The sequence below is a fragment of the Monopterus albus genome, unplaced genomic scaffold (assembly GCF_001952655.1).
Source record: "Monopterus albus unplaced genomic scaffold, M_albus_1.0 scaffold126.1, whole genome shotgun sequence".
Lineage (NCBI taxonomy): Eukaryota > Metazoa > Chordata > Actinopteri > Synbranchiformes > Synbranchidae > Monopterus > Monopterus albus.
Genome location: NW_018128006.1, coordinates 1,234,354 through 1,247,502, shown reverse-complemented (window position 1 = coordinate 1,247,502; position 13,149 = coordinate 1,234,354). Strand labels below are relative to the sequence as shown.

General features: G+C 39.2%; 2 protein-coding genes across 2 annotated transcripts in view; one reads left to right on the top strand and one right to left on the bottom strand.

Moving 5' to 3' along the window:
- itchb (itchy E3 ubiquitin protein ligase b) overlaps nucleotides 1–3,810 on the bottom strand; it is a 31,705-nt gene extending 27,895 nt beyond the window's left edge. Inside the window, exon 1 of the mRNA XM_020612471.1 lies at nucleotides 3,663–3,810. Within this exon, the coding sequence (XP_020468127.1) occupies nucleotides 3,663–3,670 (8 nt within the window). The 5' untranslated portion in view covers nucleotides 3,671–3,810. The remainder of the gene's footprint in view (nucleotides 1–3,662) is intronic.
- Nucleotides 3,811–5,073: 1,263 nt separating this feature from the next.
- The window catches only part of calcrl2 (calcitonin receptor-like 2), a 22,473-nt gene continuing 14,397 nt past the window's right edge, over nucleotides 5,074–13,149 (top strand). Inside the window, exon 1 of the mRNA XM_020612625.1 lies at nucleotides 5,074–5,312. Coding sequence (XP_020468281.1) covers nucleotides 5,155–5,312 — 158 coding nt within the window. The 5' untranslated portion in view covers nucleotides 5,074–5,154. The remainder of the gene's footprint in view (nucleotides 5,313–13,149) is intronic.

The following is a 13,149-nucleotide window of genomic DNA, read 5'->3' as shown; positions in this document are numbered from 1 at the left end:
AGAATATTTTTACAACTTTAAATGTGTCTGCATAAACTAGGAAATTTTTTTTTCCAAACCTTTATACAGTTTTATGTGTATTCGTCTAGACCTTGAATCAGAAGGACGTTGAGTGACTGGACTTCCTGGAAATGTTAGCCAAATTCCCCTGATTGAGATAACATATATATAGACTAATATGAACAACTTGCAAAAATACACTTGTTACTAGTAACAAGTTTAAAAAAAAACAACCCTAGTACTCAGTGACTATGGACTGTATGTTTTACCAACCACACCCTAAAGATTGAAATTGCTTAAAATAAAGAAATAAAAGTTATCGTTGCTTTAAGCAATATTTATTCTAACCACCATTACTTTTCCATTAGGTATTGCTCAACATTCAGAAACACAACAGACTGCATGACAATCAGTCACTCACTACTGAAAGCTGATAGACTTCAGGCAAGAGTGCTAAAGCAAATCATGACCAACAAAACCACCAAAACAAATGACATGGTTATGGTCTTTATGTTGCCTCTGAATTACCTCCTGTGCACTTCCCACATGTGTACTTGTTTTGCGTGTATTCATATCATGTGACTCATGTGCAAACTTTCATCTGTTTCCACTTGAAGCATAAAGTGGTTTTACGCCGCAAAACTCAGCAGTGTTTTCCTGACTGCATTCAGAGTACAAGAAAAACAGAGTAAATTTCTGAGCCTCCGCCAGGTCAAGCACAAATAAGTGATGCCCCAGAATGCAGCCTTCAACTCTGTGAAATACCAGCTGCATTTATGATTTGTTATACCATACCGCTGTTTCGTTTGAAGGTTTAATTGACTTACTGGTGGTCAATCTGATTAAAAGCATCTTACAATTGAATGTCATGGAGCCTAATGTAGTAATACTCATCTGGATCATTAGAACTGAATGTAAATGTATGCAGGTAAATTCCATAGGGTACCTTTTAATTTGAATTTCAAGGAGTATATTTAGGATTTAGGGTTTCTGATTGAAATGACATAGATCACAAAGATTGTTATGGTTCTATACAATTTCTGAATCAATAATTATACTCTCCACTGCCAACATGGCCTAACATTCAGGTCATAATAGGCTCTGCTGTGCATCCAGATTCCATATGCAAAGTGTGTAAAGCTTATCTTCACCTTTTCCCTTGCATTCTAGATCAAACTGAGGCAGCACTGTCTTTGAAAAATGTTTCCCTCCTGGGGCTTTAAGCCCAGAGTCAAACTCTTTCATTAATCTTTTGAAACCCATTTTTTTCCAGCATTCTAACTGGCATTCTGAAACCCAAGACTGAAACAATGATACAAACATCCACTGTCTTGTGTCATTTTCATCTAAGACTGGTATTTCCCAATCAACTTCTACTTCAATCACTCGTTTCCAACCTTTCCCGGGATGCCTTATCAATCACATTAAAAAAAGACCACAACTTAGCCACTAGGTGCACTTATTCGCTACATAATACTGAAGATCAAACGCATGAAAAAAACGCATCTTTGTCTCTTCTGTCACAGATTTATTCTTGCACAGTTTTAGAAACATCGGAAACTGGCAGCTATAGAAAGGAGCCTTCAAGGACCATCACCAAGACCTGGTGTTTATAGTTTCAGTCTTAATCACTGGAAAATTATTTTAAGTTCCACTGGAGCTCTAATGGAAATATTTTTACAAGACACACACACTACAACAGTACTGCCCTAGTTTTGGAGATAATTTTCCATTTAAAATCTATAAACTGGTCATGTAATATTTGTTTGACTGTTTGTCAACAGATATGAATTCCAATAAGAAATGCTAATGACTATGGTGGACCACTGACAAATGTGTTAATCACAGGCAAGGAGAAAGGAAAGGGAAAAATTGGCACAGCATTCAGGTCCCGTGATATTCCCAGAATCTGGTCCGTTACCTTGATGCTATGAATAATGCACATTCCTCAGTCTACCTGGCCCAGTATGCACACGGCCAAGCAGGAGAAAGTAGGTAGCTCCTGGGTAAACTTTCACTTTGGCTGCTGCTTTAGTCTCTGTCAATAATTCATTGCAACTGCTGACTTTGCAGCTGCGGGAGCAGGCTGATTGTGTTTTGTAGATTAGAGTATTTGCAGAATATTAAGCTCTACAATGAACTGCCTCGGCTCAGATGTTTTAGCCAGCTAAAGAACATCATCCACAGGCCAGTAAATTGTGTTTATTGTGTCTGTGAGTCATTCGAAACTGAATTTGAACTCAACCTGTTCCATGTCCTTGGCTACTGAGCTCTGAATATAAGATCGGCAAAATCTCTAAAACTTGTATAGGCGACCTCAACTGCAGGCTGAACTAGTGCTGTCTGGACAATGAGTCCAGACGTACACTGCTTACACCATGTGTACAGAACAGTGTTGCATACCGCAAAACATACTTTCATGATGATCTGCTTAGTATGACTGCAGGGCAAAAGGGCAAACAGGTTCCTCCATTACGATGCTGTGTGGAAACAACAACCAAGAGCCCCTGTGTCCATTTCATATTAATCAGTGTTTACCTTTAACTGAATAACAAAGTGTCTGAATCCATCCAGATAACTTATGGGTTGTTTTTGATATTTGACCACAACAATGAAGGCTACATGTCATGAATATAAACACAAACATCATCACCAATGAACGTCAGACATGCCTTATGTCATTCAAGCCAGGTGATCATACAAAGGACATTGTGATGGATTGTTAACAGTCATAAGACTCAGCCCACTCAAGAAAATAGCAGCCAGCCTGCCTGATAGTCAAAATGACAAGATGGCGAAACATTTAATACTGCCTGTAGAGACACACACTAACAAAACTGACCTTACCTATGACTAATAAAAGTGGCTTTAAAAAAAAGTCTCTTTCCTTCCCTTTTTTACTCAACTGTTTCTCCGACCTAGAATGACCCGAGGAAGTAAAGCAGTCAGGATTCTGATAGGAAATAAGCTCATTAATGAAGTTTGACAGCTGTTTGCTGGATATTCGACCACTGTGGTTCAGTACTTTAATTTAAATTTGGTTCCGGTTTTGAGGAGTGGTTGCCAATGTTGTCCAAAACTATGTCATGGTGCGCGGTACATGTAGGCTTAAGTTTACCGAAGAGCGCCAGCCTATCGTAGTAGATATTAAATGGAGTTTGGTGCGCTGTTCTCTCCATATCAGAACAGGCAGCTAAGAAAAAACAACACTCAACACTAACCACTTCAATCCCAACTGTTAGTCAGCATGTCTATTAATAATAAATAAAATGTTCTTTTCCTTTCTAGCGAGTTAAGGTAAAAACGCTGGCAATGATTACATAATTTGATCTAACAGTCTAAGGATCTGTCTAGGAAAGAATATTAGAGCTACCGCTAATTTAGTTATCCGTTCAATGCAGGACAGGATGTCCTCATTAGCTAATAAACAGCAATGAAGCTATACCGTATGTATATTTACACTGGTGGTATGGTCACATTAGTTGGTGAGTAACTGTTACATGTTGAATATCAGTTCTGACAGCCTGCAGGCCATACCAGCCAGGCTAACTGCTAACCAACAAGCTCGTGTCATCATCATGGCTGGCTGGAAACCATAAAGTGCATTGAAAAAAGAAAAATGCCACTGTTGAGAGGCTTAGTAATCGGCTTCTATCACTTACCCGGACATGAAGGGAGACTGTAAAACCAAACTGGTAACACTAAAGTCAACTCCGGGTCCTCAATCTATAAGATGTTTGGGTTTCAGTCGGGGCTTCACTTCAAGGAAGAAGAAACTTCCACCATCTTCGTAGGCTGACATCACATGACCGAAACAAGGTGGGGCGCACACTACTTCCCCCATCGCGCTGTGATTGGACCAGAGCAGGACGACGGACCAATGGCTGCTGTCAACATAATATCATTGCAGATTTGCGCTACTAAAACATATTAACTTATTAAATTGGTACAAAAAAGACCTTGCAGAAAAGTTATTTCTGTGACATTTCCTTATCCTTTCTCTTGGTTGAGTGAACAAAATAAATGCAAGCTAAGCTTGAGCACTTGAGTAGACACAAGATTTTTAAATACGATTGGAATCGAATATTGATGAAAACTGTGTACTGTGCACAGCTAAATGTAGGAAATCCGATTAAAAAGTAAAATAAAACAATTGGGCTGTTCACTTAACACATGCGCGGAAAGTGACCGCACTTTCCGGGAGCGCGCATTAAAAGAGAGAACTGCGTTTTTTCACATCTTTGAAACTCCAAAGATAATGCGCAGGGGTTCGCTCAAATATTGGTAGGGACATCTCTGTCTTCAAGAAATATTGATAGGGACATGTTTCTTAGAAATAACAATAAACATTCATTGTTTTATTGCCTATTTTCCCCTTTCCTCTGTATGTTCCTGATCAGTATGTGCACACTGCAGTTCATCAGTTCATAGAAGCGCATGCGTACTGGAGAGAAACAGCAGGGCTATAAAACAGAATAAGGAAATAGGCTACCATTTTTTTAATCGGTTAGTTTTTTATTTCGTGGTTTGTTTGTTTTTGTTGTTTTTTTAAATTATTTATTTATAGACGAAACAGGAAAAACACGGAAAGTTTCTGTTTTTGACTCCAAAAAAACGCACTTAGAATTAGGTTCCTTACATTTATTTGTTTTTAAGCTTTCAGTGAATGAAATAGCTGAAGTGATGATACAAGCAGCGACCACCAAACAACTATAGCCTATAAACAGCAGATGGCATTGTTGTGTTGTACTTAGAGGTGGCTGCTGCAGACTCCAGTGTAAATCAGTCGCTGTGTTCAATTGACAATTTTCTTAGCTAAATAATAATGAACCATTTCCTGTGTGTTGTAGTATAATTTATAAAATATTACAACAGAAATAGATTTTAGATAATTATGCCCTCATAGTTTTCAGCTGTTGTGAGCCACAGCCTGGCTCTTTCAAAAATGCTTTGATTAGAAAATTGAATAGACAGTTGGTGTAGATAGATTTTGGAACTTGAAAAATTTCTTCGTCACTCTGCTAAAATTTAAAACTTGAAATGGAAATGATCACAAACATCAAACATAACTGTAAGATAGTGGTTATTTATCAAAACAAACAAATGTCATAGCACTTACCCATGGTTTTATTTTGAAAGTGTAAATAGGAAAGTATGTATTTTGGTATTGCGCCCAGCTTTACTGCTGTAGCTGTGTGGTCGGGTTGGTCAGCCTTGACAGGAGGGAAGAATGAGACATTTCTCTGCTCGAATCATGCAAGCATGGGAATATTTGGAGGAAAAATCAGTTTGACAGCTCATTCAAACAAAAGGTAAGCCATAAGTCTGTTTTTCATTTATACCCGTTCAGGCATAACTTACTGCAGTGGTGTAATGAGGCTTGACTTGAATGTGGCTGTGCCAAATGTGCCCATGCAACTCTGGATGTAATGCTGTTTTATCCTTATGAAAACAAAAGCAATGCAATACACATGAAAAGTTAAGTGACTTTAGGAATACTGTGGAAACTAACAGTCCAATATTTTAACATTCTTTAAGACCCAATAAAAATATTATGTGACAGTCTTTTATCACAATAAAGCATAATAAGATCACTGTAGGAAAACTGCCAATGGCCTCATATATACCTTAAATTATTATATAATACAGTATCTCTGTGGGGTTTTTCCCTATATGGCGTTGTAAAGTATACCACTGAGGATGAATGCAGGTTGTAGGAAGGTCACACCCCAGGCTGGCTTGCAGCCTGCTTCTACTATTGCAATTCTAAGTAGCACATGAATAGATATGGAAACAGAAGTAGAATTGAATGAGTGTTACTGCGATTGTCTCTACTATGATGAAGCACAGCAGATGGCTGATGAGTCTTGCTGGAGGTCAACATAGGGCAGCCTACAGTAACTCTGTGCAATTTGTTTATTTATTAATATGGATCCATTAGCTTCCACAGCAGTCCTTGTTAGTCTTCCTGGGATCAGTGTTCAAAGTGAATGATATGTGACAGTTCACAGTGGGAGCTCAGTGTTTCCTGTTATTACTAAAAACTCTGAGACTCACTCAGGCTCTAATCAGCTTCTAAAGTAACCTTTCAGACATGCACTGGAACCCTGAAATCATCCAGTCATTACCCAGGGAAGCGGTATGTGAGAACGCAAATGTCCAAGTCAGCTGGCTCAGACTTTATGTGGACTTTACTCTGCCAGCTTCCCAGTACAAACTCTGCATAAGGTCCAAGTGAGCCGGAGTGAGCCCATGTGAGAAAACAGCAGTGTGTAGTCTGGAGTAGTCATATGGAGCTCATGGGTGTGTTGATGACGTTCTATCATGTGACTAGCGCAAAACCGTAAGAATACAAACATCCAGTGGTAAAGAAAATTGGTCACTGACAATGAAATCGAAATGAAATATTTAACTGGAGACAGAACATGTTTTGCAAACTTATGTTGTTAAAAACTGGCACCAGGATCATCAGATAAGGCAAGAGACTGGATTGTTTATGATCAAATTACAAACTGGATACATGACTGCATCATGTCCCGTCTCCTGAGCACTCTACCCAGATGAGCCCCCCATGTATAAACCAAACAGAGTATTTCCAGTAGTTGAGAGCACGTCTGATACAGACTGTCTCCTGTTGCGTTCTGCATGTCTGAAAGGGTAACTCTGGACAAAGTGGCATCATTGCATGGACATAGTCCAGAGTTCATGTGTGAAAACAGCTTAACACTGCAACTTTTTAAAGCAGATGTACTGTAATGTTGGATTATTTTAGTCTTTATGTAAACTGCAGTGCAGTACCTCTGTACTTGGATCACGCTTCTGCACAAGTATTAATTATTGAGCTGACTGAAGGAATCAAATCAAATCAAATCAAATTTCACAGACACAACAAACAATGAAACACTGGTCAGGTCGATGTGGCTGGTGACTGCTTGTCAGAGACATAGAGCTCCAGGGCCAGGGCAACCTGCAGAAAGGTACAGGGAGAGAGAGAGGACACACTACGGGAGAGAGGAGACACAAAGTTAGTGATGTGTAATGGTGGCATATAGAAGCATAGGGAGAGAGAGGAGAGGAGAGGAGAGCAGCCCTAACTATAAGCTTTATCAAAAAGGAACGTCTTAAGTCTAATCTTAAAGGTAGAGAGGGTGTCCGCCTCCCGAACTGAGACTGGGAGTTGGTTCCATAGGAGAGGAGCTTGATAGCTAAAGGCTCTGCCTCCCATTCTGCTTCTGTAGACTCTAGGGACTACGAGTAAACCTGCACTCTGAGAGTGAAGTGCTCTGTTAGGATGATAAGGCTCTATGAGGTCTTTAAGATACGATGGAGCCTTGTCATTAAGGGCTTTATATGTTAGGAGAAGGATTTTAAATTTTATTCTGAATTTTTCACAGGGAGCCAGTGGAGAGAAGCTAATATGGGAAGCTAATATCTATCCTTGGTGAAGTATGAAACATGTCTTTCTGAAACACATACTGCAGTTTCATAAACTAACAAAGCCAGGGCAAATTAAAGAAGTGAGATGAACTCCACCAGGGAGGCAACAGTAGTGCAGTGGTAGAGCAGTTGTCTCCCAACCAGAAGGTTGAAGGTTTGAATGTCCATGTGTCGAAGCGTCCTTAGGCAAGACACTGAACCCCCCTGTTGCCCCCGATGGTTAGAGCCATTGGTTGAGGTGGCGCTGCAGATGGCTGCCATCGGTTCTGTACCAGAAACAAATTCCTTGTGTGTAACATACTTGGCCAATAAAGGTGATTATCCTTATCCAACTGTACCGTTTACTATTATTTGACATTCTGCCCAAATTTCCAGAGCACCAACACAGAGTGAAACAATGCAGGGTGGTATAGATCTACCCTGAACCTTTTCGCAGCACTTTGGATGTGCTGACGGGTACTTTGTTATTATCTATAAGAATTTGCATTTCTCCTTGGTGATTTTCATTCACATTTACATGCACATTAACAATCACCAGTAATCCCTACAGACTTGCAGGAGCTACTTGTTGCTTGTTGTGCCTGATCTGTTATATACATATACTCTTAGTACTCTGATCTAAGTAAAAGTGGCAATACAACAGTGTAAAAATATTCTGTTACAAGTAAAAGTCCTGTATTCAAAATGTTAATTAAATAAAAGTACAAAAGTATTACCATCAAAGCATACTTAAAGTACTAAAAGAAAAAGTACTCATTACACAGAATGATGCATTTCACATTCCTCTATATCATATTATTGCATTATAATGATTGTGCACATCACATTTAACTGTTTAAATTTATTCCTTAATTGTCACTCTGTATAGAGGGACACTAACTAATATTATTCTGAAACCCACATCCACCTTATATTTGCCTTAGCAAAATTTCCAAGGCAGTTTGTCTTCACCAGCTGAGGCTGTTTCCATGTTTGTTTTATGTTTCTGTCTATACTTAGCTCCATTTGAGGGGAGTGCCTACAGGAATACCCTTTTGCCCCCTCGCTTAGAGTTGCCAATTTGTAATTCCCATACCCAAGACATCAATCTCAAACCTGCTGCTTACTTGACTTTTGAATGGCTCAGAATCATTCCTGGGCTCTACAGCCTGACCATGCATTTGTCCGTGGGAAACTTTCACTTCCACCCCACCAGTGTCCCGGTGTGTCTTTGACTGGAACAGTTTGCTCTCACCAGGCAGCTAGCAGTGTATTAATAGGTGTTTTGACTGCTACTTTGGTCCCAACCCCCAAATTGCTCTCCAGTTCTCCCCTCTAAACAAGCCAATAAGTTCCCCTCCAAATAACTGAAAAAAAACTTGTGCTTATTTTAGGCTCAGTGACAGATGATATCAGGGCTGCATACTGTATGGAAATAATATCTGCAGGGGTTCAGGGGATGCAGTTAGACTGGCAAAGAGATCTGATAATGGTGCATATCAGGAAATAAAGGACATCAGCATTAATTCCAGTTGCTGAAATTGAGGACTTAGAGCCAGATGTCTCATCACATGCTTGAATCATAGGTATTCATAAATAGTAGAGACTCCTCTATTATGATTATTTTATGCTATAAAGCTTTTATCCTAACGTCCTTCAGTGTATTCAAGACTGCTTTACAGAATAACAGTTTTTTTTTTAACCTGCTCACTTGCTATAGAGTCCCCATACCCACTTTTAGAGGAAATGTAGCAGGTTAAAAAAACTGAAGTTATTATTTAACAATGGGAACCATCTTGTTGATGAAAATGTTTAACTGTGTCTGATATTTTCATAGTTAAATCTAGAACATGAGATTAAAACAGAGAAACACAGTGTGTGTGTTTTCCCCTCTGGGAGAAACTAAAGAAAGGCTTCAATGTGATGAAATGAAATAGCATGAAAAAATAATAAGTGTAGATGCTTTGGTAATGAATGAGATGTCAGGCTCATTGTGTCTGAGAACTGGATCAGGGTGCATTAGCTCCCATACTGCTTGAAATGTTTGGGATACTTCTAAGGCTGACATAGTCAGTGTTGTACAGTATGGTGACAGTGTTCTTCTCCCTCACCAAAGGCTGTCTGGTAGAAAATACTGCAATTAGTTGAACAGAAGAGTTAAGGAGATGGCTTTATTATATCATGGTTTGAACACAATACTTCTGTTTCCTGTTCTGTGCTGCAAAGGCAGCACAGAACAAAAACACAGCTTGGAGCTGCAGGAGCTCTTTTTGGGTCCAGCTGTGGGGGAAAAAAATCAAGTGCATGATCACTCACACATGGATATCTCCGCTGGTTTAAATCCCGGTGCTGCTGGTGTGCTGGCTTTAACAAGTGATTGGCAGGCTCAGACACTGCGAAGAGCCTACTTTCACAAGAGAATAGAGAGATAAGTATTGAGCCCCAGTACTACATGAGGATTGTGCAAAGATGCACATAACACTAGGCCTATATCTCTACAGACTAACTCATGTTGCAGACGTATGTTTCTTTGAAGTTTAAAAGACTGTGTCTGATAACCTTTTTCTTTGAAGTCGCAGTGCGTCTCACCTTTTAGTAACCCCCAGCCTGCAGGCCGACCCTGAATTTGAACCTCCTTGTGCACATTGCATAATAAGATCTTATGTGCTGACTGGTTTTTGGCTTTCACATTGCTACAGGATTTTTTTTAGATGTGCTGAATTTCAAAATAGCTTCCTTTAAAGATACATAAATTTTGAGTATTAATGTTGAGTCAGTTATGAAAGCGTATAATGTAAAATGTGTTGACCCTAGTGGGAAACCTACAGAGAACCTACCTAACTCTGAAGGCCTATGGTATTTTTAATTAAAGCAAACTTTGCAAAAATTGACTGGTTCCAGCTTCCTTCTCATATGTGAAAATTAACTTGCTTTATTTATTGGATTTTTGATTCAGTTCTAGACTGATGAACTTCCTCACCTTTTAATGTTTGGCCAGTGATAATATATACAGTATATTAAAAGACTATGAGGATGTCAACTGCCCTTTCTTGTACATGTAACAATGGCTTATTTTTAACCAGTTGGGCTGTTTAAAAGTGGAGTGGGGAGTGAAGGGAGGAAGTGGTTGCAGGTGACAGAGGAAGAAAATAGCATCCTCCTCAACCTTCATCCTTCCTCTGCCTTCTCTCACATACAGATGTACAAACAAACACACTCTTGGGGGTTTGCATTGCTCCTCTGTGGCTATCTGGATTCCCTGCTGAAATACAAATAAACAGGAATTATGTGTGAGCAGATGCACACAGGCAGTCACCAACAGACACACACATAGACTTCCTTGGCCTCTAGCTAAATGGTCGAGCTCTCACAGTTCTCTGAGACCTATGAGATGGTCAACTAGCACAGTTTAGAGGGAACTGAACTCATTGTCAGTGAGTCTGTTATTTTGACTGTACTCAGTGGGTACTACTGAGAAGATGAGAAACATGGGAAAGGAGAGATGCAGCTGAACGAACCAAAATCACCTTATTTAGCTGCTTTCCAATCTTAAATGTAAAGAAGTTAACACTGAGAGGTGAGGGAAATATATGGTGGGAACTAACACAATTTATTTACTCAAGTACTGTAGTTATATTAAGTATTAATTTCATTTTACTTTACATGTGTGTTTCCTTTTTATGCTATTTTAATATTTTAATTGGGACCATTGTATTTAATCCCCTACACTTATATGACAGATAAATTAACTAGTTGCTTTTTTATATTTTACATTAAAAAGCACATGTTTATAAAGCACCATAAATTGTTCTGGATGAAACCAGTGGTTTCTAACCTTGCATACAGATTACACATTCTTGCATCACTATTATTAATCTAATAATGTCATATATGATTATATATCAGTCAGTTGAGACCAATTTTTGTAGAAGCAGTACTTTTTACTTTTGATACTTAAAGTACATTTTGCTAATATTAATTCAGGACATTGTAACTTACAAACCGAACCTGCGATAGTACTTTCAGGATCTGAATCTGAGTACTGACTACAAGGTTGTTTGTAGAGCTTAACAAACACCAGATATACAGAAAAATGATCAGCACCAGTTTATATAGTCAGTTATTCATCAATTCCCATTGACATTTTTCAAGCCAAAATGCTAAACATTTCTGGTTCTAGCTTCCCAAATATGAATATTTGATGGGTTTCTGTGATAGTAAACTGAATATCTCTGGGGTTGAACTGCCTCTTGGACAAAACAGAGCTCAAAGGCACCCCTTTTGAATTAATACCAGCAGATTAATTAATAATAAAAATAATCATTAGATGCAGCCACAGTTTGTGATATTGAATTTGCAGAGGGTGAAAATGTAATTTGTTTTCCCTTAATGAACAGTTTCAAAGAGACTAAGCACAGCATGCAAATGAAGCTTAAAGATAGGGTTGGCGATCCTTTTCAGCCTCTCTTGTTCTCTCAGTTGTCCCCACCATTCAAAAGGCAACACCAGTGTTAGTTCTGGCTTTACTTCTTGCAGCATCCAACTTCTTTTTAGGTGTAACTTTCTCAAATACAGTGTTACCTGCCCAGGTCTGTAGCCCCGAACCATAGTTGAGGACCTCTGGTTCATGGCTGAGCTACATCACCTATAAGACTATATGTTTTAAAGGGGAAGGCCTGGCCTGTAACAATGGTCTCTGCTTGCGAACAAAAGCTGCTGTAGGTACCTTCTCTGACGTAGCTTGCTAGCTTTAGCTATTAAAACAGAGCAGTAACACATCTGCCTGCAACTGCAACACCTTCTGAGAAACTCTTGGCTTGCGCATTGAGTGCATGGGCAGAATGTGCGCCAGTAGGACATTAGGCTGACAGGCAGGTAGGCCATCCAATGGTTTTGCTTGGGACGAGTAAAATTATTGATCAGGTGTTTTTCAGCCCTGCTGCTGCAGATGATGGATCTTTTTCCTTTATGCATTTATTATATATTCATTTACATCAGGATGGGAAGAGAAATTCAAGATATGTAACAAAAAATGTTACTGAAAAGAACCACCAACTCTAAGCCCACTGTTTCTTTTTCACGGCCAGCACTGGAGCAATTGCCTGTATTTTGCTTCCTCTGGTTTCTCCTTGGAGTCTTTTTTCCTAGGCTGTTGTTTTTTGCTACAGTTCCCTTTTTTCCATTGCCCTACAGCTAATATAAAAATATTCCACCCAGCATAAATGCTCGCCTGAAAAATGATAAGAACAGAACAAAGGCAACACACATAATACTACTGTAATTTCTGCTGCATATGCCTCAGGCAATAATGACCTCTGGGACTGGAAAAACTATGTTTTATGTCACAGGCAGCAGCATCTACAGTTCATTTCCCTGGGTGCAAGGGCCAGTAAACCTAAATTTGATAAAGCAAAACAACAATATTTGGATTTCCCATCATCTGATCTGATGGCACATGACCCCATTACAGCAGTAAAACATTTACAGTAAGGCTTAAGGATATGAAGTCTTGGTCATTTCCTTAAATCACTGCTGCTCTCCCCACCTACACATACTGTACTGTATATTCAGCTGCTAAATGGGAAATTACCATTCCCTGGAAGTGGTCCAAAGGCATTCTGGGAAATGTAGGAGGTCATGATTAATCTAGAGGGAGATGACATTTGAGCAAAGTGGGTGTACAAAATCTACAGCATTTATAAACAAATAACTCCAACAATGAAGAACAAAAAC